This window comes from Coenobita brevimanus, chromosome 44 (assembly GCF_032717465.1).
Source record: "Coenobita brevimanus isolate Jiangsu-jjx chromosome 44, ASM3271746v2, whole genome shotgun sequence".
In the NCBI taxonomy this organism is placed as follows: Eukaryota; Metazoa; Arthropoda; class Malacostraca; order Decapoda; family Coenobitidae; genus Coenobita; species Coenobita brevimanus.
In genome coordinates, this window is record NC_136997.1 from 48,079,024 (window position 1) to 48,100,266 (window position 21,243).

The 21,243-nt window shown below is 42.4% G+C and overlaps 3 protein-coding genes across 3 annotated transcripts in view; 1 reads left to right on the forward strand and 2 right to left on the reverse strand.

Moving 5' to 3' along the window:
* LOC145398151 (brachyurin-like) overlaps positions 1–2,332 on the reverse strand; it is a 2,568-nt gene extending 236 nt beyond the window's left edge. Inside the window, exons 1-6 of the mRNA XM_080271098.1 lie at positions 2,288–2,332; positions 1,479–1,560; positions 1,193–1,331; positions 875–1,041; positions 641–727; positions 100–236 (exon numbers count right to left, since the gene is read on the reverse strand). Coding sequence (XP_080127224.1) covers positions 100–236; positions 641–727; positions 875–1,041; positions 1,193–1,331; positions 1,479–1,560; positions 2,288–2,332 — 657 coding nt within the window. The remainder of the gene's footprint in view (positions 1–99; positions 237–640; positions 728–874; positions 1,042–1,192; positions 1,332–1,478; positions 1,561–2,287) is intronic.
* Positions 2,333–4,062: 1,730 nt separating this feature from the next.
* Positions 4,063–10,000, forward strand: LOC145398152 (chymotrypsin BI-like). The gene is made up of 7 exons (XM_080271101.1): positions 4,063–4,107; positions 5,575–5,656; positions 6,303–6,441; positions 7,317–7,483; positions 8,468–8,554; positions 8,971–9,110; positions 9,845–10,000. Exons 1-7 carry the CDS (start codon positions 4,063–4,065, stop codon positions 9,998–10,000), a joined length of 816 nt encoding a protein of 271 aa, XP_080127227.1.
* Positions 10,001–13,903: 3,903 nt separating this feature from the next.
* On the reverse strand, positions 13,904–19,536 carry LOC145398153 (chymotrypsin BI-like). Its single transcript, XM_080271102.1, has 7 exons — positions 19,492–19,536; positions 18,653–18,734; positions 17,971–18,109; positions 16,933–17,099; positions 15,887–15,973; positions 14,881–15,020; positions 13,904–14,059 (listed from the first exon to the last, which is right to left on the reverse strand). Exons 1-7 carry the CDS (start codon positions 19,534–19,536, stop codon positions 13,904–13,906), a joined length of 816 nt encoding a protein of 271 aa, XP_080127228.1.
* Between the last annotated feature and the right edge of the window lie 1,707 nt (positions 19,537–21,243).

The following is a 21,243-nucleotide window of genomic DNA, read 5'->3' on the forward strand; positions in this document are numbered from 1 at the left end:
TTTGTGTACTAGCACTGTACTATGTAATATTACATGGTTATATGTGGTTAACTAACACTGTAATATGTAATATTACATTGTTACATGTGCTTAACTTACATTGCAGGTGCCCTTGCCACCGGCGGTGTTAATGCAGATCTGGTTATTAGTGACAATGCCGTAGACAGCATCACAGTCAGCCACGGACAGCACGGGCACGTCCACCTCCATCAGCACGTCAGATATGGCACCGGAACCTGTCAACACAAATGGTTAAGTGACTTGTGTTGTGCCTCCATCAATACACTTACATATATAGGAATAATGCTTGTACACAACACAAATGGTTAAGTCACTTGTGTTTTGCCTCCATCAATACTCTTACATATGTAGGAACAATGCTTGTACACAACACAAAGTCACTTGTGTTGTACCTTCATCAATACACTTACATATATATAGGAATAATGCTTGTACACAACACAAAGTCACTTGTGTTGTGCCTTCATCAATACACTTACATATATAGAAATAATGCTTGTACACAACACAAAGTCACTTGTGTTGTGCCTCCATCAATACACTTACATATATAGGAATAATGTTTGTACACACTGTTGTCTGGTGGATTAGGTCAAAACACAACACAAGTGGCACTCACTGTCAGAAGTTCTGCCCCAGCCAGTGGGAGTGACGGTGGTGCCAACTGATGGGTCACTGGATCCCAGACCCACCGGCTGGATGTTACCTGCAGCCAAAACCACACACTCACCATCAGTTATATACACTTGGCACAAAATACCTACTCATGTCATAATACTGCCATATTGTGTCACCTGATCCAATTCATTACAATCCATGTCAGTCAGTTTATAGCATTGTTTCTATCGCTTACTGTTCAAGCTGACGGGGCTGGGCAGCCTGATGACGGAGATGTCGTTGGCGATGGTGAAGGAGTTGTAGTTCTCGTGAACTTCAAAGTCGGTACTTGTCAGGGTGACCTGAGAGGCTTCGTTTTCTTGAATGTTGTGGGCGCCCAACACCACAACCACAAACCCGGCGCTGTGATTAAACAAGAAAACTTATAGATTATTCTCAACAAGACTCTTGCTTTGAGGAAATTCTGTGTCACAAATGAGGTTGTGGACTCAGTGTTTACAAAGCCAGTTGTGTCAGTTGATGGTACAGAAGGTGTGGCACAAATGACACTGACCCATCCATGCAGTGGGCAGCCGTGAGAACCCATTCACTGGAGATGAGGGAGCCGCCACAGAAATACGTGTCGTCGATGAAGAGGGCCACCTGGTGTGGCCAAGAGTGCGGCGTCGCCTCCTGCCCACCCACGATGCGGCCTGGCACAAGTGCACACACATAATGTTGTCAGGGTAAATAATTAACTAAGTTAGCCTTGTGACATTGCTAACAAGATAAATGCATATGTAGGCAATGGAGAATATAAGGCTGTGTGCTGAGCATAACTGAACCAGCATGATGCTTACTGGACTTGACTGGACCGATGGGAGTGACGAGGGGCCTGGGAGACTTCCAGTGCCACTCCTTGCCCGCCGCGGGGTTCCCGCTCTGCCCGAGGGAGGGAGACAGTGGGTTAGTCTGGTGCCATACAACACCAACACTGGTCACCAACAAACACCAGTGTGAACACCATCACCTTTGTTGGTGGTGCCAGTGGACCATATCATGATACTAAAATTGTGTGTGATTAATGTAGTGTGGATGGAGGACTGACTCGCCTGCTGCACTGGCTTACCTAATTGTCTCTATCCCGTAGCTTAGGCAGGTTTGACAGAAAGATACTAAGCACAGATGCACAGTTCTAACTCTCCTGCGGAGTGCAAGAATAGGCAATGTCCAAAAACCTCATTTTTGAGGAGAAACACAAGACTCTCAGCCGTTTTAAAAGCCAGGCTTATGTTTATCTGAAAGCCTCCCTAGTGAGGATAGAGACGGGCCATTATACCACACAACCGTACCTCCCTTGAGATGGTGTTCCTTGGCCCAAACACACAACTGTTATTTTTTGAGTCCTGATCCTTCTTGCACGCAACTGGAGAATTGTTGTAGTTACTGACACTAAATATGCAGTGACTACGAAAACACAAGACCCTTCTGTTTTGAAAAAGTAGGAGTGTGAAGACAATGACTGTTAGTGTAAGAATACCGTATATGTTAGTAATGAAGTACATGTTAGTGATCATGTGTTAGTGTTAAAGATAATGTGTTAGAGGTTTGTTAGTGGTGATGTGTTTATGTTAGTGATGTGTTAGTGTTAGTGGTGATGTGGACTTACGGCGGCGGCGGCGCAGACGAAGAGGATAGCGAGCTTGGCGATCATGACGGCTGCCTGACCCTGCCTGCCTCACCCAGCCTTATATAGCCATCCACCAACCATGCCTATCCCCCACCCTCACTCCCACCCACACCCACACCCTCTCCCTCATCCCCACCCACACTCCCACCCCCACCCCCACCCACACCCACACCCTCTCCCTCACCCCCACCCACACTCCCACCCCCACCCCCACCCACACCCACACCCTCTCCCTCACCCCCACCCACACTCCCACCCACACCCTCACCCACACCCTCACCAGGGATTTCTGTGTTGCATCATCCATCCACTTTGCCTTATCTGTGCCTGCTGTGGCATGCAATTGTACCTACACTGATAGATTAGTTCCACTGGAATTATTGTTCACAAGCAAGACTTATTAATTACACAATACACAAATATTACAGCTACACCGATATTGCAAACTACAAGCAGCACTACATCGAGTGAGTGGATGGTGAGCGCCCACACCAACCAATATAATAATAATAATAATAAAAATGATAATGATAATTAAAAAAAAAAATAATTATTATTATTTTAAAAGACAGCCAGTGGAGCGTCCCTGCCAGTACCCACATTGGCGATAAGAAAGCAAGCTACGAGAAGAAAGAGGCTTCAAAATCTTCCCATTAAGAACAGACTATAGAGAAGTTGAAGGAATCGTGTGGCAAAGAAATGGGAAAACAGTCCATTCCTTGAGACGGGATGAAGAAGAGGAAACAGCCAGAAGAAGGATTGGTGCAAGATACAGACAGAGATGAAGGTGTTTGTCTGGGATGAATGAGAGCAAAGAACCAGAAGAAGGATTGGTGCATATAGACAAAGATGAAGGTGTTTGTCTGGGATGAAAGAAGCAAACAGGCAGAAGGATTGGTGCAAGATACAGACAGAGATGAAGGTGTTTGTCAGGGGCGAATGAGAGCAAACAGACAGAAAGATTTGTGAAAGTTACAGACAAAGATGAAAGTGTCTGTCTAGGCAGGATGTCAACACAGAAGCAAAGAGTTTTTAGAACCCTGCACGAAGTACTGAGGATGATGTATTGAAAAGAAAGTTGTGATGTGTGTGTGTGTGTGTGTGTGTGTGTGTGTGTGTGTGTGTGTTCAGCCGTGCACTCAATTCCTTGGTTGTCACAGATGCTTATGTTGTTTTTATTCTGACTTGGGCCAGATTTTCGTCCTTTTGCAGCTTGCTTCACGTAGCTCAGTGGCAGAGAAAGATGATGCAGCAGCTCCACATTCCGTACACAGCACTTCTTCGTAACTAGCATCATATTCCAGTGTTTATATTATTAGCGCCAGGAGAAGACAATACCACAGCTCTGCATTCTCTCCACAGCACTTCTTCGTGACAAGCACCATATTTTATTATTTATCTCTTGTAACTCAGCATTCACGATGGCGAGATGACAAATTTGGGTCAAGTTAGAGTAAAATGAATACAGACACCATCAAGGAAAAAGCGTGTGTGTGTTTGGAGGGAGAATGGAGGCAGTACATGACAAATTTGGGCCAAGTTAAAGTAAAATGAGTACAGATACAAACCTCAAGCAAAAAAGCGTGAGTGTGTTTGGTGGGAGAGTGGGGGCAGTTGCACAGGTGTTGTTTCGCATGGCTCAGGTAAAAATGGCAGTGAAGGTGACTTTGTTGCAGCGAGGCGTGGCCAGGTGATGCCGGGATGGCCGTCGAGTATATAAGGTGTGGCGGGTCAGGCAGGGTCAGGCAGCCGTCATGATCGCCAAGCTCGCTCTCCTCCTCGCCTGCGTCGCCGTCGCCGTGAGTCCAACGCCTCACCCTCACCGCCAGGCCCTGGCCGGCATGGCAGACTTCGTAACATCCATTCTTTAGCCATTTATTTTACATATTACACCTTAACATCTTCTTCTAATGTATTTATATCCCTTTAGTATCGACGTAATTTACATCAATAACATACAAGAGGATATTAAGGCTTGATGTATACAATAGTTAAGGAAGTAATGCTGCGAAATCTCCAAAGCCGCTAAGAATACAACACAAATACAACACCCTTCTCATGACGCCAAATCCGTCATATTGTTCTTAAAAAACTCTCTCCAGCACCACTGCAACACCACCCACACAATGCACGGTCGGATCCAGAATTTTGGGTAGGGGGGGGGCGCGTAATCCCTTTCTGAATTTCGAGTTTGAATCCACGTTCAGCCATTCCAAATACCTAAAAAATCTTACGCAAAATATCTGTTTTCGCTGATATGATTCTTTTATTTCACTTACGCAAGGTGTTTATTGGATACCTCTCTCTCTCTCTCTCTCTCTCTCTCTCTCTCTCACCAGACCACCACCATTCCCATCACACCCAACTCCCTATTACCTTTAGTAACACCTCTACCACACACCAAGAGCCTCACAGAATCACTTGCAACCAGTACTGTTGATACCATACCACTCTCACTATACCATCTTCAGGTCACGGTGTAGATTCAACACCAACGTCACTCACACCACATTGCCTATCGACACAATTCTCATCACACCTAAGTCTGAGATGTAATTTTCTTAACTACTTTCCACCACGGGTCCATCACTCACATCCCTTATCTGTAAAACGATGAAATGATGTACACCCTAATCCTATATATTTATTCCTCTGTACAGTTTAAAATGGTGTATGTGATAGGAAAATTTATGGTACATTGGGTGTGCCGTTAGTTAAGGACACTTTTGAGATTAAAAGAAAGGAGACTAATTGCTTTAAATCATTGATCAGAAAGAAGGGCGTTCTGATGTGTTTGTGGTTATATTTCAAATCTATTTTTAAAGCACAATCTTCATAATAAAAGTGTGTAGAACTAAAAAGACGAAGATATCATGCTGTAATAATGCTAATCTGTGTGGGATAGTGACTTGTTAATGGCACAACAGCTATTAACACGTGATTCTTGTTATATATATCTACAATCTAAAAAGACGACGATGTAATATTGTAACACTGCTGACATGTGTGGCATACAGAATGCTTAATGGCACTACAGCTGTCAATAAGGAGCTCTTGTTAAAAATACCTACAAACTAAAAAGACGAAGATATAATACAACCTATATGTGTATTATATAGAATCCTTAATGGCACTGCAGCTGTTTAACACGTGTCTTATACAGAACCCATCCTGGCACTGCAGCTGTTAATACGTGCCTCATACAGAACCTATACAGAACCTATACTGGCACTGCAGCTGTTTAATACGTGTCTCGTTGTGTACAGAGTGGCAACCCCGCGGCGGGTGTGCCGTGGAGATGGAAGTCACCGCTTCCTAAAGTCACACCCATTGGCCCAGTCAAGTCCCGTGAGTATAACCAGTGTTTTCCTTTTGTCTCTGTAGATTTTATATTCTTTTTAAAATGTTATCAGATACATGCACACTTTAACATTTTGAAGACCAGCATAATTTCAACTTTGTTCAGTATTAAACATCAGTGTGAGTCATATCCAGTGTTTTCCTTTTGTCTCTGAAGATTTTATTGGAAATTATTCTTTTTAAAATGTTATCAGATATATGCACACTTTAACATTTTGAAGACCAACATTATTTTAACTTTGTACAGTATTAAACATCAGTGTGAGTCAGGGAGGGTGAGTCAGTAGAGCGAGTGTTTATGTGGCCAGTGACTCAAGCCATCGAGTGTTTATGTGGCAAGTGACTCAAGCCATCGAGTGTTTATGTGGCCAGTGACTCAAGCCATCCAGTGTTTATGTGGCCAGTGACTCAAGCCATCCAGTGTTTATGTGGCCAGTGACTCAAGCCATCCAGTGTTTATGTGGCCAGTGACTCAAGCCATCGAGTGTTTATGTGGCAAGTGACTCAAGCCATCGCGTGTTTATGTGGCAAGTGACTCAAGCCATCGAGTGTTTATGTGGCCAGTGACTCAAGCCATCGAGTGTTTATGTGGCCAGTGACTCAAGCCATCCAGTGTTTACGTTTGGTTCAACAGATCGCATCGTGGGCGGGTCAGAGGCGACGCCCCACGCGTGGCCTCACCAGGTGGGTCTGTTCTTCAGCGGTGGATGGTTCTGTGGCGGCTCCCTCATCTCCAACGAGTGGGTCCTGACTGCTGCCCACTGCACTGATGGGTAAGACTTTATTACTAACACAAGACATATAACTAAGACAAGAAATACATCACTAACTAATGCTGTCTCTCAGTAACTAATGATGTGTAAGATAAACTGCCTTACCAATAACACTGCCTCATCTCCAACGAGTGGGTCCTGACTGCTGCCCACTGCACTGATGGGTAAGATTTTATCAGTAACGCAAGAAATATATAAAACACAAGAAATACACCACAAACTAATGATGTATAATATAAACTGCTTTACCAATAACACTGCCTCATCTCCAACGAGTGGGTCCTGACTGCTGCCCACTGCACTGATAGGTAAGACTTCACGCACTTTATCACAAACACAATAAATATATCACACACACTGCTAATTTATCTTCTAGTTACTGATGATGTATGATATAAACTGCTGTGAGTGATTTTGATGCTTATAATTGGGTTGGGGGTGTTTTAAAATGATTGATGATTTTTGTTGTTGTTGTTGTTCTATGCCTAGTAGGCTACGTGGATGTGTTGATGAGTGGATGGTGGGTGGGTGTTTTAAAGAGAGTGTTTGTTTTAATGCATATGTAAGTGCCAGTGTTTTAGAATTATTAATATATATGTTTTTTCACTGTTTTAGCGCCTCGTACGTGGACGTGGTGATAGGTGGATGGTGGGTGGGTGTTTTAAAGAGAGTGTTTGTTTTAATGCATAATTATAATAGTGTCAGTGTTTCAGAATTATTAACATATGTCTTTTTTCATGGTTTTAGCGCCTCGTACGTGGACGTGGTGATGGGTGGATGGTGGGTGGGTGTTTTAAAGAAAGTGTTTGTTTTAATCATATATTAGTGTCAGTGTTTTAGAATTATTAATATCTATCTCTTTTTCACGGTTTTAGCGCCTCGTACGTGGACGTGGTGATGGGTGCCCACGACATCACTGCCAACGAGGCCTCGCAGGTCACCGTGAGGTCAACCAACTTGATCACTCACGAGAGCTACGGTCCCCTCACCCTTCACAACGACCTCGGCCTTATTAAACTGCCTTCACCTGTCACCTTCAACTGTAAGATTACAAACACACACACACACACACACACACACACACACACACACACACACACACACACACACACACACACACACACACATTCCCTCCTCCTCTACCTCTGTCATGTCTCTCCACTTAAGTCCTACACACTGACACACAATCGTCACTTACACTCTCACCCTCCACTTACACCCACTTGCTTATTTCATCATCCTAAATAATACATCAACAAAATCACTTACTATGGAAAGTTACTACACATCTTTATCTATTTATCAGAATTTTTATTAATATCACTTTCCTTAGTATCAGAAAGTGTGTGAGATATAATAAGAGAGGAAATAAGTTCACGGTATTAGATGGACTGGGTTGCAAATGAATCCACATAATATTTATGTCTTTGAAAATCAACTGCATATCACACGTTATCAGTTATTTCTACACCTGCTGATAATCTTGGTTAGTGTATTTATCAGCTACACCTATCACTGACGCCTTACCTGTGTGTATTTCCCTAAACGTGCTTGTGTATGTATGGGAAACAGGTGTGTATTTACCTAACCTTCCTTGTGTATGTATAAGGATGCTGTGTGTACGTCCCTATCAGCTACACTTATACTGAGGCCTAAATTGTGTGTACTTGCCTAACTTTACTTGGTGTACGTTGAGGCCACACTTACACTAACCCCCGTGTGTACTTGCCTAACTTTACTTGGTGTACGTTGAGGCCACACATACACTAACGCCTGTGTGTACTTGCCTAACTTTACTTGGTGTACGTTGAGGCCACACATACACTAACTCCTGTGTGTACCTGCCTAACTTTACTTGGTGTACGTTGAGGCCACACTTACACTAACGCCTGTGTGTACCTGCCTAACTTTACTTGGTGTACGTTGAGGCCACACTTACACTAACGCCTGTGTGTACCTGCCTAACTTTACTTGGTGTACGTTGAGGCCACACATACACTAACTCCTATGTGTACCTGCCCTGCAGCCAACATCCAGGCCGTTGCTCTGCCCAGCGATGACGTCAGTGAAGGAGATTTGGTCACTCCCACCGGCTGGGGCAAAGACTCCGACAGTAAGTGACGCTTCCTTGTTTATATTAGGATTTATTGACACACGGATTGATTTACACACGGATTTACTTATACACGGATTTATTTACACAGGGATTTATTGACACGGATTTATTGACACACGGATTTATTGACACAGGGATTTATTTACACAGGGATTTATTTACACAGGGATTTATTTACACGGATTTATTTGTGTCTTACTATTAACACCTGCATAACAACAGTCCTTGAAAGTTACGTTTGAAATAGTGACTAAAATGTTGGTGAGGGAGTGTTTAGGTGAAGGAGTGTGTTGATAAGGGAGTGTAGGGGTATGTTTGGGAGTGTGAATGTTGTTCAGGTACTATGTTGGGCAGAGTGTATGTTGTTCAGGTGGTATGTTGTGCTAATACTTAAATATGTTGTTGGTGTACAGGTGCAACCACCATCACAGACAACCTTCGCCAGGTAACCGTGCCCGTCATCAGCAACTCGGATTGTTCCAGCGTGTACGGCAGCACCATCTACGCTGGTAACGTGTGTATCGACAGCACCGGAGGCAAGGGCGTGTGCAGCGTAAGTACATTGTTTAGTAATGATGTACACAATAGTTCACAATATTATACCTCTATATAGAACATCCAAACATTGTACAGTGAACCACACCACTATATCACATCACTAAATAACTCCATTCTTAATAATTATCAATAGCACTAAAGGTAAGGGCGTGTGCAGCGTAAGTACATTGTTTAGTAATGATGTACACAATAGTACACAATATTATACCTCTATATAGAACATCCAAACATTGTACAGTGAACCACACCACTATATCACATCACTAAATAACTCCGTTCTTAATAATTATCAATAGCACTAAAGGTAAGGGTTTATGCAGTGTAAATACACCTTTTAGTAACCAAGTACATAGCAGTGTATAATACCAGCATACACCCAAGCATCATACAGTACACCACACCACTATATCACAGCACTAAACAACTCCATTCTTATTATTTATCAGTAGCACTACAGATAAGGGTGTGCAGCCTATGTACACCTTTTAGCAACCATATACACAACAGTACATAATATTATACCATTATACAGCACATCCCAGCATCACACAGTACACCACACCTCTATATCACATCACTAACCAACTACCAACTCTTTGTCAGCAGCAGTACTAGAGGGAAGGGTGTGTGTAGTGGACCTTCTAGAGGACAGTGCATTAGTAATATTGTTTGCCTTACTGAGCCTCGTGTAGTGGATAGGCATTAATCCCAAGTGTTGTTCCTGTACAGGGTGACTCTGGCGGCCCCCTGAACAGGAACGGCAAGACCTACGGAGTCACCTCCTTCGTGGCATCCGCCGGCTGTGAGTCCGGACTGCCCCACGGCTTCACCCGCGTCCACTACTTCTTGGACTGGATCGAGAGCCACACTGGAGTGACCCCTTGAGCGGCCATTCCAGAATACACCGCAGGCAGGCAGCAGTGGCCCTTAGCCTGCTGTGGTGCTGACTACCTCAACATCACCTGCAGGGTCTCAGGGTCACACCTCAGGGCCAAAACAACAACGTCAGACCCAATAAAACCGCAAATGTTTACACGACTTTTTAACCAATCCTGAGTAACTATTATTTAACACAACTGCTGTTGCTGCCTTGCTGTAGAATTTTATTAACAGCAACAAAAATCTACATTTAACTTCACTGTACAAACACGTCACATTCCAACTACATTTGCTGATGAACCAAAATTGGGACTTTTAGATTTTAGATGCCGTGTTGATCAAAAGTAAGTTATATTATGAGTTACTGGATGTAGGTAGCGTGGAAGATTAACTGGAGAATTTAGCTTTAAACAAAGAATATGCATCACCCATGACATGTGCATTAGTATACACATCTTCATCATCATTATAATCATCATTGTCATCATCATCATCATCATCATTATCATCACCATTATCATCATCATTTCCAGTCATACATGGGGTGAATATTACGTGAAGAACTTAGCTTTAACAAATGAATATGCATCCATCACAACACATGCAACATCAACAACAATAACAACTTTTGACCTGTTGTGGTAGGAAGCATCATTTGGTGTTGTACCAGTAAAAAATAACTATACGACTGGTTTAAAGCGACTCCAGGATTGTGTGGTGGTGTTGTAAATGTTCTGTGATGAGTTTAGGTGGTATGAGGCTGGTGTTGGTTATCTGGTGTGGCGCAGGTAAGGGTGAATACAAAGGAGTACAAAGGACACAGATCTCTCTCGTCAAACAGCAACAGATCTGACTGTCCATAAGGGGTTGTTTGTTGCAGGGAAGAGTAAGAAACACAATGATATCTTTTTAACTTTATGAGGCGAAGATATAGGTGAGGACGTGGACTTACAGCAGATGCGGCACAGACAAGGAAAGCAACGAACTTTATAACAACGGCTGCATGATACACCTTGGCCCACCAGATCTTATTTGCCTTCCTGCCATATCAGCATTTCAAGGGCAACGCACACGCTAGCAAGGTCATCTTTCCAGTCATTTTTCCCTCAGCTTGTGGGACCTGACATCTGGTATGCTGCCCTAACTCTCTTTGTACTGAGAACGCCATATCTGCTTCTTGCAAAACACGTAAACTTTTGTAATGATAAGCTAATCTTTTGTGTCAAAGTCTGAGTTTCAGTATATTATTTACTTCACTGTTTTTTACAAGTTGCTCTGGAGTACAGTTCGTTAAATATCTAAATACCTTCTTCCCTTTTTTTAACGATGGTTATTTGTGACTCAGTACCTAAACTTGAAAACACAGGCACACACACACAAGACACAGGCACATACATACACAAAACACAGGCACACACACACACACACACACACACACACACACAAAACACAGGCACATACACACACAAACCACAGGCACATACACACACAAAACACAGGCACAAACACACACACACACACACACACACACACACACACACAGGCACATACACACACAAAACACAGGCACACACACACACACACACACACACACACACACACACACACACACACACACACACACACACACACACACACACACACACACACACAACACAGGCACATACACACACAAAACTCACTTCACTGTAAGCACATTAACCCGTCACTCTCGGGATGGGTAAAATACACTAACCTGATCGTTTATCGGTAGGCCTCGGGATGGCTAGCAAGTACTGATCTGTGCCTCCTGTGTACTCTGAATTGGCTGCACACTTATGGAGGTGGCTGGTGGTGCGTAGCATGGTGAAACCGAGACCTTCTTACGTCTCATCAAAATTACAGGAATCAGGAAGAGGACAGAAAGCTTATTTGATGATGTTTGGAACGATTCTGTGACTCAGTACCCAAACTTGAAAACACAGGCACATGCACACACAAAACTCACTTCACTGCAAGCACATTAACCCTTCACTCTCTGGATGGTACACTGCCTGACGCTGCATCTTGTAAGGGGTGGTCTCGACACCAAAACCTTCAGGGATTTCTGTCCCTCCTTAGCAAACAATTCCTTTTCCCACGACACGCAATTGACTGTTATGTATTATGGCGTTGTCTTTTCGTCTTTCTGTTTTCTCAATCTTCCTCACTCTTCTAGTCTCCAACCCCAACACAGCTGCTGGGACTGATTAGATTTCCCTTCACTTATTTCAATCATTATTTACTGTTTTAAGTGCAGGTATTCTGTTTCCGGTTTTTACTGAAAGCAATGGAAAGTTAAATGCAAATCTCTAATCACTTCACAGGATTTTCAGTATATTTCCTGAACGAACTGAAACGAAACCGAATTTATCCCAAACCTGGTGCACAAGCTGAGAACTAAAATGTGTGTCAACCATTACTAGATGTGTACTTGCTATACTTCTGTCTTTTCCTATTTTATGTGTGGTTGTTTACATTATATGAGGAGATTAAATATGCTTTCCATATCTGACAAATGCCTGAGCTAATACTGTGCAAGATGAAGATAACTTGGGTCATGATTAAATTTGTTATTCAGGTGGTTTGTCTATATGTATGTAGGAAAACGCTGAAGTCTCACAGTTTACTAATGAAACTTTCCATACGAAGTCAAATGTAGTTCAGAGTGTCATCGTCTGAGGGTGCACTGGTGAGGTAGAGACAAGTGGCGGCCTGTGCTTACACTCCCCAGCAGAGCAAGTGAAGACGATTGTAATTTCTAGTCAAAAGTCCAAAAAGGGACAGGTGGGCATCCGGCATGTGTCCAAAAAGGAGAATAGGGACCATCCAGCTTGTGTCTGCGGTGGATAGAGGAGGGGAGCTAAAAAGTTGGAGCTCCAGCTAAAATCCAGAAATTGGCAGTCCTATTTTTGTTCTGCTAGGAGCTCAGAGGAACACCACTTCGCTTGAACAGAGTAGGAAGAGCCAGTGTCAGGCAGGCTGCGCACATTCTTAGAGAAATGCCGAGGTTTGTTGTCAACATACCCAGTGCTATTTCATCCTCTGCTCCTATTACTATATCTGGACACCGTTCACCCCATGTATAGTTGGAAAAGAAAGGTATGATGATGATGATAATGATGATGATGATGATAATGATGATGATGATGATGATGATGATGATGATAATGATGATGAGAATGATGATTATTATGATAATGAAGATATGTGTACTTGTCCACATGTTATGGTGGATGCATATTCATTCCTTAAAGCTAAATATTTTAGTTGATATTCGCCCCATGTATAATTGGAAAATAAGGGTATGATGATGATGATGATGATGATAATGATGATGATGATGACAATGATGATTATAATGATGATGAAGATACGTAGACTTATGCACATGTCATGATTGATGCATATTCTTTCTTTAAAGCTAAATTCTTCAGTTAATCTTCCACACTACTTACACCCAATAGCTTATCATTTGATCAACATAGCAGCATCTACAACTAAAAATCTCAATTTTGGTTCATCAGTACCTATAAATGTGGTTCGAATGTAGTGTAGTTCTTCAGTGAAGATAAATGTTGATTGTTGTTGCTGTTAATAAAATTCTACACCAAGGCAGCAATAGCAGTTGTGTTAAATAATAGTTACTCAGGATTGGTTAAAAAGTCGTGTAAACATTTTGCGGTTTTATTGGGTCTGATGTTGTTGTTGTGGCCCTGAGGTGTGACCCTGAGACCCTGGAGGTGATGTTGAGGTAGTCAGGACCACAACAGGCTAAGGGTCACTGCTGAGGTGTGGCCCTCAGACCCTGCAGGTGATGTTGAGGTAGTCAGGACCACAGCAGGCCAAGGGCCACCGTTGCCTGCCTGCGGTGTATTCTGGAATGGCCGTTCAAGGGGTCACTCCAGTGTGGCTCGCGATCCAGTCCAAGAAGTAGGAGACGCGGGTGAAGCCGTGGGGCAGTCCGGACTCACAGCCGGCTGAGGCCACGAAGGAGGTGACTCCGTAGGTGTTGCCGTTCCTGTTCAGGGGGCCGCCAGAGTCACCCTGTACAGGAACAACACTTGGGATTAATGCCTATCCACTACACGAGGCTCAGTGAGGTAAACAATAATACACAGTCCTTCTCACCCTGTACAGGAACAACACTTGGGATTAATGCTTATCTACTACACGAGGCTCAGTAAGGCAAACAATATTACTAATGCACTGTCCTCTAGAAGGTCCACTACACACACCCTTCCCTCTAGTACTGCTGCTGACAAAGAGTTGGTAGTTGGTTAGTGGTGTGATATAGAGGTGTGGTGTACTGTGTGATGCTGGGATGTACTGTATAATGGTATAATATTATGTACTGTTGTGTATATGGTTGCTAAAAGGTGTACATAGGCTGCACACACACTTATCTGTAGTGCTACTGATAAATAATAAGAATGGAGTTGTTTAGTGCTGTGATATAGTGGTGTGGTGTACTGTATGATGCTCGGGTGTATGCTGGTATTATACACTGCTATGTACTTGGTTACTAAAAGGTGTATTTACACTGAATAAACCCTTACCTTTAGTGCTATTGATAATTATTAAGAATGTAGTTGTTTAGTGATGTGATATAGTGTTGTGGTTCACTGTACAATGTTTGGATGTTCTATATAGTGGTATAATATTGTGTACTATTGTGTACATCATTACTAAACAGTGTACTTACGCTGCACATGCCCTTACCTTTAGTGCTATTGATAATTATTAAGAATGGAGTTGTTTAGTGATGTGATATAGTGGTGTGGTTCACTGTACAATGTTTGGATGTTCTATATAGTGGTATAATATTGTGTACTATTGTGTACATCATTACTAAACAATGTACTTACGCTGCACACGCCCTTGCCTCCGGCGCTGTCGATGCACACGCTGCCAGCGTAGATGGTGCTGCCGTACACGCTGGAACAATCCGAGTTGCTCATGACGGGGACGGTTACCTGGCGAAGGTTGTCTGTGATGCCGCCAGCACCTGTACACCAACAACACATTTAAGTATTAGCACAACATACCACCTGAACAACATACACTCTGCCCAGCATAGTACGTGAACAACATAATCCCTCACCAACATAGTGCCTGAACAACATACTCCCTCACCAACATAGTACCTGAACAACATACTCCCTCACCAACATAGTACCTGAACAACATACTCCCTCACCAACATAGTACCTGAACAACATACTCCCTCACCAACATAGTACCTGAACAACATACTCCCTCACCAACATAGTACCTGAACAACATACTCCCTCACCAACATAGTGCCTGAACAACATACTCCCTCACCAATATAGTACCTGAACAACATACTTCCTCACCAACATAGTGCCTGAACAACATACTCCCTCACCAACATAGTACCTGAACAACTTACACCCTCTGCAACATACTGCCTGAACAACATACACGCTCCCCAACATACCCCTACACTCCCTCACCAACATACTCCCTCACCAACATACTCCCTCACCTACATACTCCATCACCAACATTTTAGTCACTATTTCAAACGTAATTTTCAGTGATTGTTGTTATCCAGGTTTAAATAATAAGACACAAATAAATCCGTGTGTAAATAAATCCCTGTGTAAGTAAATCCGTGTGTAAATAAGTTCATGTGTAAATAAGTTCGTGTGTAGATAAATCCGTGTGTATATAAATCCGTGTATAAATAACATCGTGTGTAAATGTTTCCGTGTGTGAATAAATCCGTGTGTAAATAAATCCGCGTGTAAGTAAATCCGTGTGTAATGAATCCGTGTGTAATAAATCCGTGTATAAATCAATCCGTGTGTCAATAAATCCTAATGTAAACAAGGAAGCGTCACTTACTGTCGGAGTCTTTGCCCCAGCCGGTGGGAGTGACCATATCTCCGGTACTGACGTCATCGCTGGGCAGAGCAACGGCCTGGATGTTGGCTGCAGGGCAGGTACACATAGGAGTTAGTGTATGTGTGGCCTCAACGTACACCAAGTAAAGTTAGGCAGGTACACACAGGCGTTAGTGTATGTGTGACCTCAACGTACACCAAGTAAAGTTAGGCAGGTACACACAGGCGTTAGTGTAAGTGTGGCCTCAACTTACACCAAGTAAAGTTAGGCAAGTATACACAGGCGTTAGTGTATGTGTGGCCTCAACGTACACCAAGTAAAGTTAGGCAAGTACACACAGGCGTTAGTGTATGTGTGGCCTCAACGTACACCAAGTAAAGTTAGGCAAGTATACACAGGCGTTAGTGTATGTGTGGCCTCAACGTACACCAAGTAAAGCTAGGCAAGTACACACAGTTTAGACCTCAGTGTAAGTGTAGCTGATAGGTTAAAGACGTACACACCTCTTATCCATACGTACACAAGCAAGGGTAGGGAAATACACACAGTATAGGCCTCAGTGTAAGTGTAGAGTACTCCTACACCAAACAAGCTTATCATTAGGTGTTGGTGTACTTGATAAGGCGTAGGATGGACTCAGGATCCTCTAGGAGTTAATTACCAAGTGGAATAATCAGTGACCCAATTAACCTTTCATCCCTCCTACAGGTAACAAGGTGATTTACTTAATAATTTTCACACAGGTTATCTTTGGAAGCAGAAACGATATTAGTAAAGATTCTAATAATTTCTAGAATATATGTATCACTTCAAGCCAAATGCTGATTATATTGTGAGCGTTATCTGAAATGAGATTGAGAGTTCTTGTTAAGTGGAGTGTGTTGGTGAAGATTGTGGATGGATTTAGAGGGCTGAAGTAGAGGTGAATATTCTGTGTGAAGGTAAATGTGATAAATGTGTGTGTGTGTGTGTGTGTGTGTGTGTGTGTGTGTGTGTGTGTGTGTGTGTGTGTGTGTGTGTGTGTGTGTGTGTGTGTGTAATCTTACAGTTGAAGGTGACAGGTGAGGGCAGCCTGATGAGGCCAATGTCGTTGTGAAGGGTGAAGGAGCTGTAGCTCTCGTGAGTGATCAGGTTGCTTGACCTCACGGTGACCTGCGAGGCCTCGTTGGCAGAGATGTCGTGGGCGCCCATAACCACATCCACGTACGAGGCGCTAAAACCGTGAAGAAAGATAGATTAATAAATTTAAGACACTGACCCATATGTGCATCAAAACAAACACCTCACTCTCTCTTTAAAACACCCACCCACCATCCACCCATCACCACGTCCACGTACGAGGCGCTAAAACCGTGAAAAAACATATATATTAATAATTCTAAAACACTGGCAATGTTATATGCATTAAAACAAACACTTTCTTTAAAACACCCACCCACCATCCACCCATCACCACGTCCACGAATGAGGCGCTAAAACCATGAAAAAAGATATATGTTAATAACTCTGAAACACTGACATTTTTATAATTATGCATTAAAACAAACACTCTCTTTTAAACACCCACCCACCATCCACTCATCAACACATCCACGTAGCCTACTAGGCATAAAAAACAACAAAAATCATCAATCATTTTAAAACACCCCCAACCCAATTATAAGCATCAAAATCACTCACAGCAGTTTATATCATACATCATCAGTAACTAGAAGATAAATTAGCAGTGTGTGTGATATATTTATTGTGTTTGTGATAAAGTGCGTGAAGTCTTACCTATCAGTGCAGTGGGCAGCAGTCAGGACCCACTTGTTGGAGATGAGGCAGTGTTATTGGTAAAGCAATATATATTATATATCATTAGTTTGTGGTGTATTTCTTGTGTTTTATATATTTCTTGCGTTACTGATAAGATCTTACCCATCAGTGCAGTGGGCAGCAGTCAGAACCCACTCGTTGGAGATGAGGCAGTGTTATTGGTAAGGCAGTTTATCTTACACATCATTAGTTACTGAGAGACAGCATTAGTTAGTGATGTATTTCTTGTGTTAGTTATATGTCTTGTGTTAGTAATAAAGTCTTACCCATCAGTGCAGTGGGCAGCAGTCAGGACCCACTCGTTGGAGATGAGGGAGCCGCCACAGAACCATCCACCGCCGAAGAACAGACCCACCTGGTGAGGCCACGCGTGGGGCGTCGCCTCTGACCCGCCCACGATGCGATCTGTTGAACCAAACGTAAACATTGGATGGCTTGAGTCACTGGCCACATAAACACTCGATGGCTTGAGTCACTGGCCACATAAACACTCGATGGCTTGAGTCACTGGCCACATAAATGGCTTGAGTCACTTGCCACATAAACACTCGATGGCTTGAGTCACTTGCCACATAAACACTCGATGGCTTGAGTCACTGGCCACATAAACACTCGATGGCTTGAGTCACTGGCCACATAAACACTCGCTCTACTGACTCACCCTCCCTGACTCACACTGATGTTTAATACTGTACAAAGTTAAAATAATGTTGGTCTTCAAAATGTTAAAGTGTGCATATATCTGATAACATTTTAAAAAGAATAATTTCCAATAAAATCTTCAGAGACAAAAGGAAAACATTGGATATGACTCACACTGATGTTTAATACTGAACAAAGTTGAAATTATGCTGGTCTTCAATATGTTAAAGTGTGCATGTATCTGATAACATTTTTAAAAGAATATAAAATCTACAGAGACCAAAGGTAAACACTGGTTATACTCACGGGACTTGACTGGGCCAATGGGTGTGACTTTAGGAAGCGGTGACTTCCATCTCCACGGCACACCCGCCGCGGGGTTGCCACTCTGTACACAACGAGACACGTGTTAAACAGCTGCAGTGTCGGTATGAGTTCTGTATAAGACACGTATTAAACAGCTGCAGTGCCAGTATGAGTTCTGTATAAGACACATATGGGTTGTATTATATCTTCGTCTTTTTAGTTTGTAGGTATTTTTAACAAGAGTCACGTATTAAAAAAAGCAGTGCCATTAAGGATTCTGTATGCCACACATATGGGTTGTATTACAGCATGATATCTTTGTCTCTTTAGTTTGTAAGTCTTTTTTATTTATTATGGAGACTCTGCTTTGAAAATAAATGGAAAACTGCAACACAAACACACCAGAACACCATTATTTTGCACGTCAGCAAAATGTAACAATGCATTTTTCTGAGTCGAATTATTAAACAAAAACTTAACGCCACAATAACTGGCTCATATTACACTTATATTCTGAACTAGTAATAGGTAAGTGCATGCCAAGAACAATTTATCTGACAGTTTTTTTATATATATATAGTTTAAGTAGGGTGATGATCTACACAGAGATAACATTGCATATCATTTACTCTCAAATGATTTATACTAAAAGCATTTCATTACACACAGAAATACAAGGGGTCAATTTAGGGTCATAATGGGTAATAATAAATGTAAATAATTATCTCATTAACATTAATTGGAGGTGATAAATAGGAAGGAAGGAGCTTGAGAAGGTGAGCAGGGATTTGAAATATTATGTGTGTGTTATAAAAGTAAGGGTGAGGCGTTGGACTCACGGCGACGGCGACGCAGGCGAGGAGGAGAGCGAGCTTGGCGATCATGACGGCTGCCTGACCCTGCCTGACCCGCCACACCTTATATACCCGACGGCCATCCCGGCATCACCTGGCCACGCCTCGCTGCAACAAGGTCACCTTCACGCCATGTTTACCTGAGCCATGGGAAACAACACCTGTGCTACTGTCCCCACTCTCTAAACAAACACACACGTTTTTTTGCTTGAGGTTTGTATCTGTACTCATTGTACTCTAACTTGGCCCAAATTTGTCATGTACTGCCTCCACTCTCCCAGCAAACACACACACGCTTTTGGCTTGATGGTGTCTGTATTCATTTTACTCTAACTTGACCCAAATTTGTCATCTCGCCATCGTGAATGCTGAGTTACAAGAGATAAATAATCAAATATGGTGCTTGTCACGAAGAAGTACAGTGGAGAGAATGCAAAGCTGCGGTATCGTCTTCTCCTGGCGCTAATAACTATAAATAAACACTGGAATATGGCGCTAGTCACGAAGATGTGTTGTGGACAGAATGTGGAGCTGTAGCACCATTTCTATGTGCCACTGAGCTAAGTGAAATAAGCTGCAAAAGGACGAAAATCTGGGCCAAGTCAGAACAAAAACAACATATCCACCTGTAACGACCAAGGAAATATTTGTGTACACGGCTGAACACACACACACACACACACAAACACACACACACACACACACACACACACACACACACACACACACACACACACACACATACATCACAACATTCCTTTCAATACATCATCCTCAATACTTCGGGTTCGGTTCTAAAAACTCTCCTTCTGTGTTGACATCCTGCCTAGACAAACACCTTCATCTTTGTCTATATGCACCAATCCTTCTTCTGGCTCTTTGCTCTCTTTTATTCCAGACAAACACCTTCATCTTTGTCTATATGCACCAATCCTTCTTCTGGTTGTTTGCTCTCTTTTATTCCAGACAAACACTTTCATCTCTGTCTGTAACTTTCACCAATCCTTCTTCTGGCTGTTTCCTCTTCATCATCTCGTCTCAAGGAATGGACTGTGTTCCCATTTCTCTGCCACACGATGCCTTCAACTTCTTCTTTATAGTCTGTTCTTAATGGGAAGATTTTGAAGCCTCTTTCTTCTCGTAGCTTGCTTTCTTACCGCCAATGTGGGTACTGGCAGGGACGCTCCACTGGCTGTCTTTTATTATTATTATTATTATTATTATTATTATTATTATTATTATTATTATTATTGCTACTACTACTACTACTGCTACTGCTACTACTACTACTTCTACTACTACCACTACTATTTCAGATTATTGGTCATTATCTTTCAAAATTTCAGTGTACCTATACATCTCTGTGGTTTTCAACTTAGCCAATCCTAAATCTTTACTATCCTGACAGCTGTTCTAAAGTCTCCATCTCTATATATTTCCGTATCTCAAATTTCCTCTCCAATCTTTGCCTCCTGAGACTGATGACCAATGGCTATCGAGTCAAGTGGGCGTCTGTCTTGTAAAATAATGGATGAACATATATTAAAATGAACATAAATTTTTGCAGGTGTCAGATGTAATAAATGAAAATCAGTCTTTATAGGTGTTGTGTCTGCAGGTGTAGAATGTAATAAATGAAAATCAGTGTGTATAGGTGTAGTGTTTGCAGGTGTAGGTTGAAATAAGTGAAAATCAGTCTGTATAAGTGTAGTTTTTACAGGTGTAGTTTGTAATAAG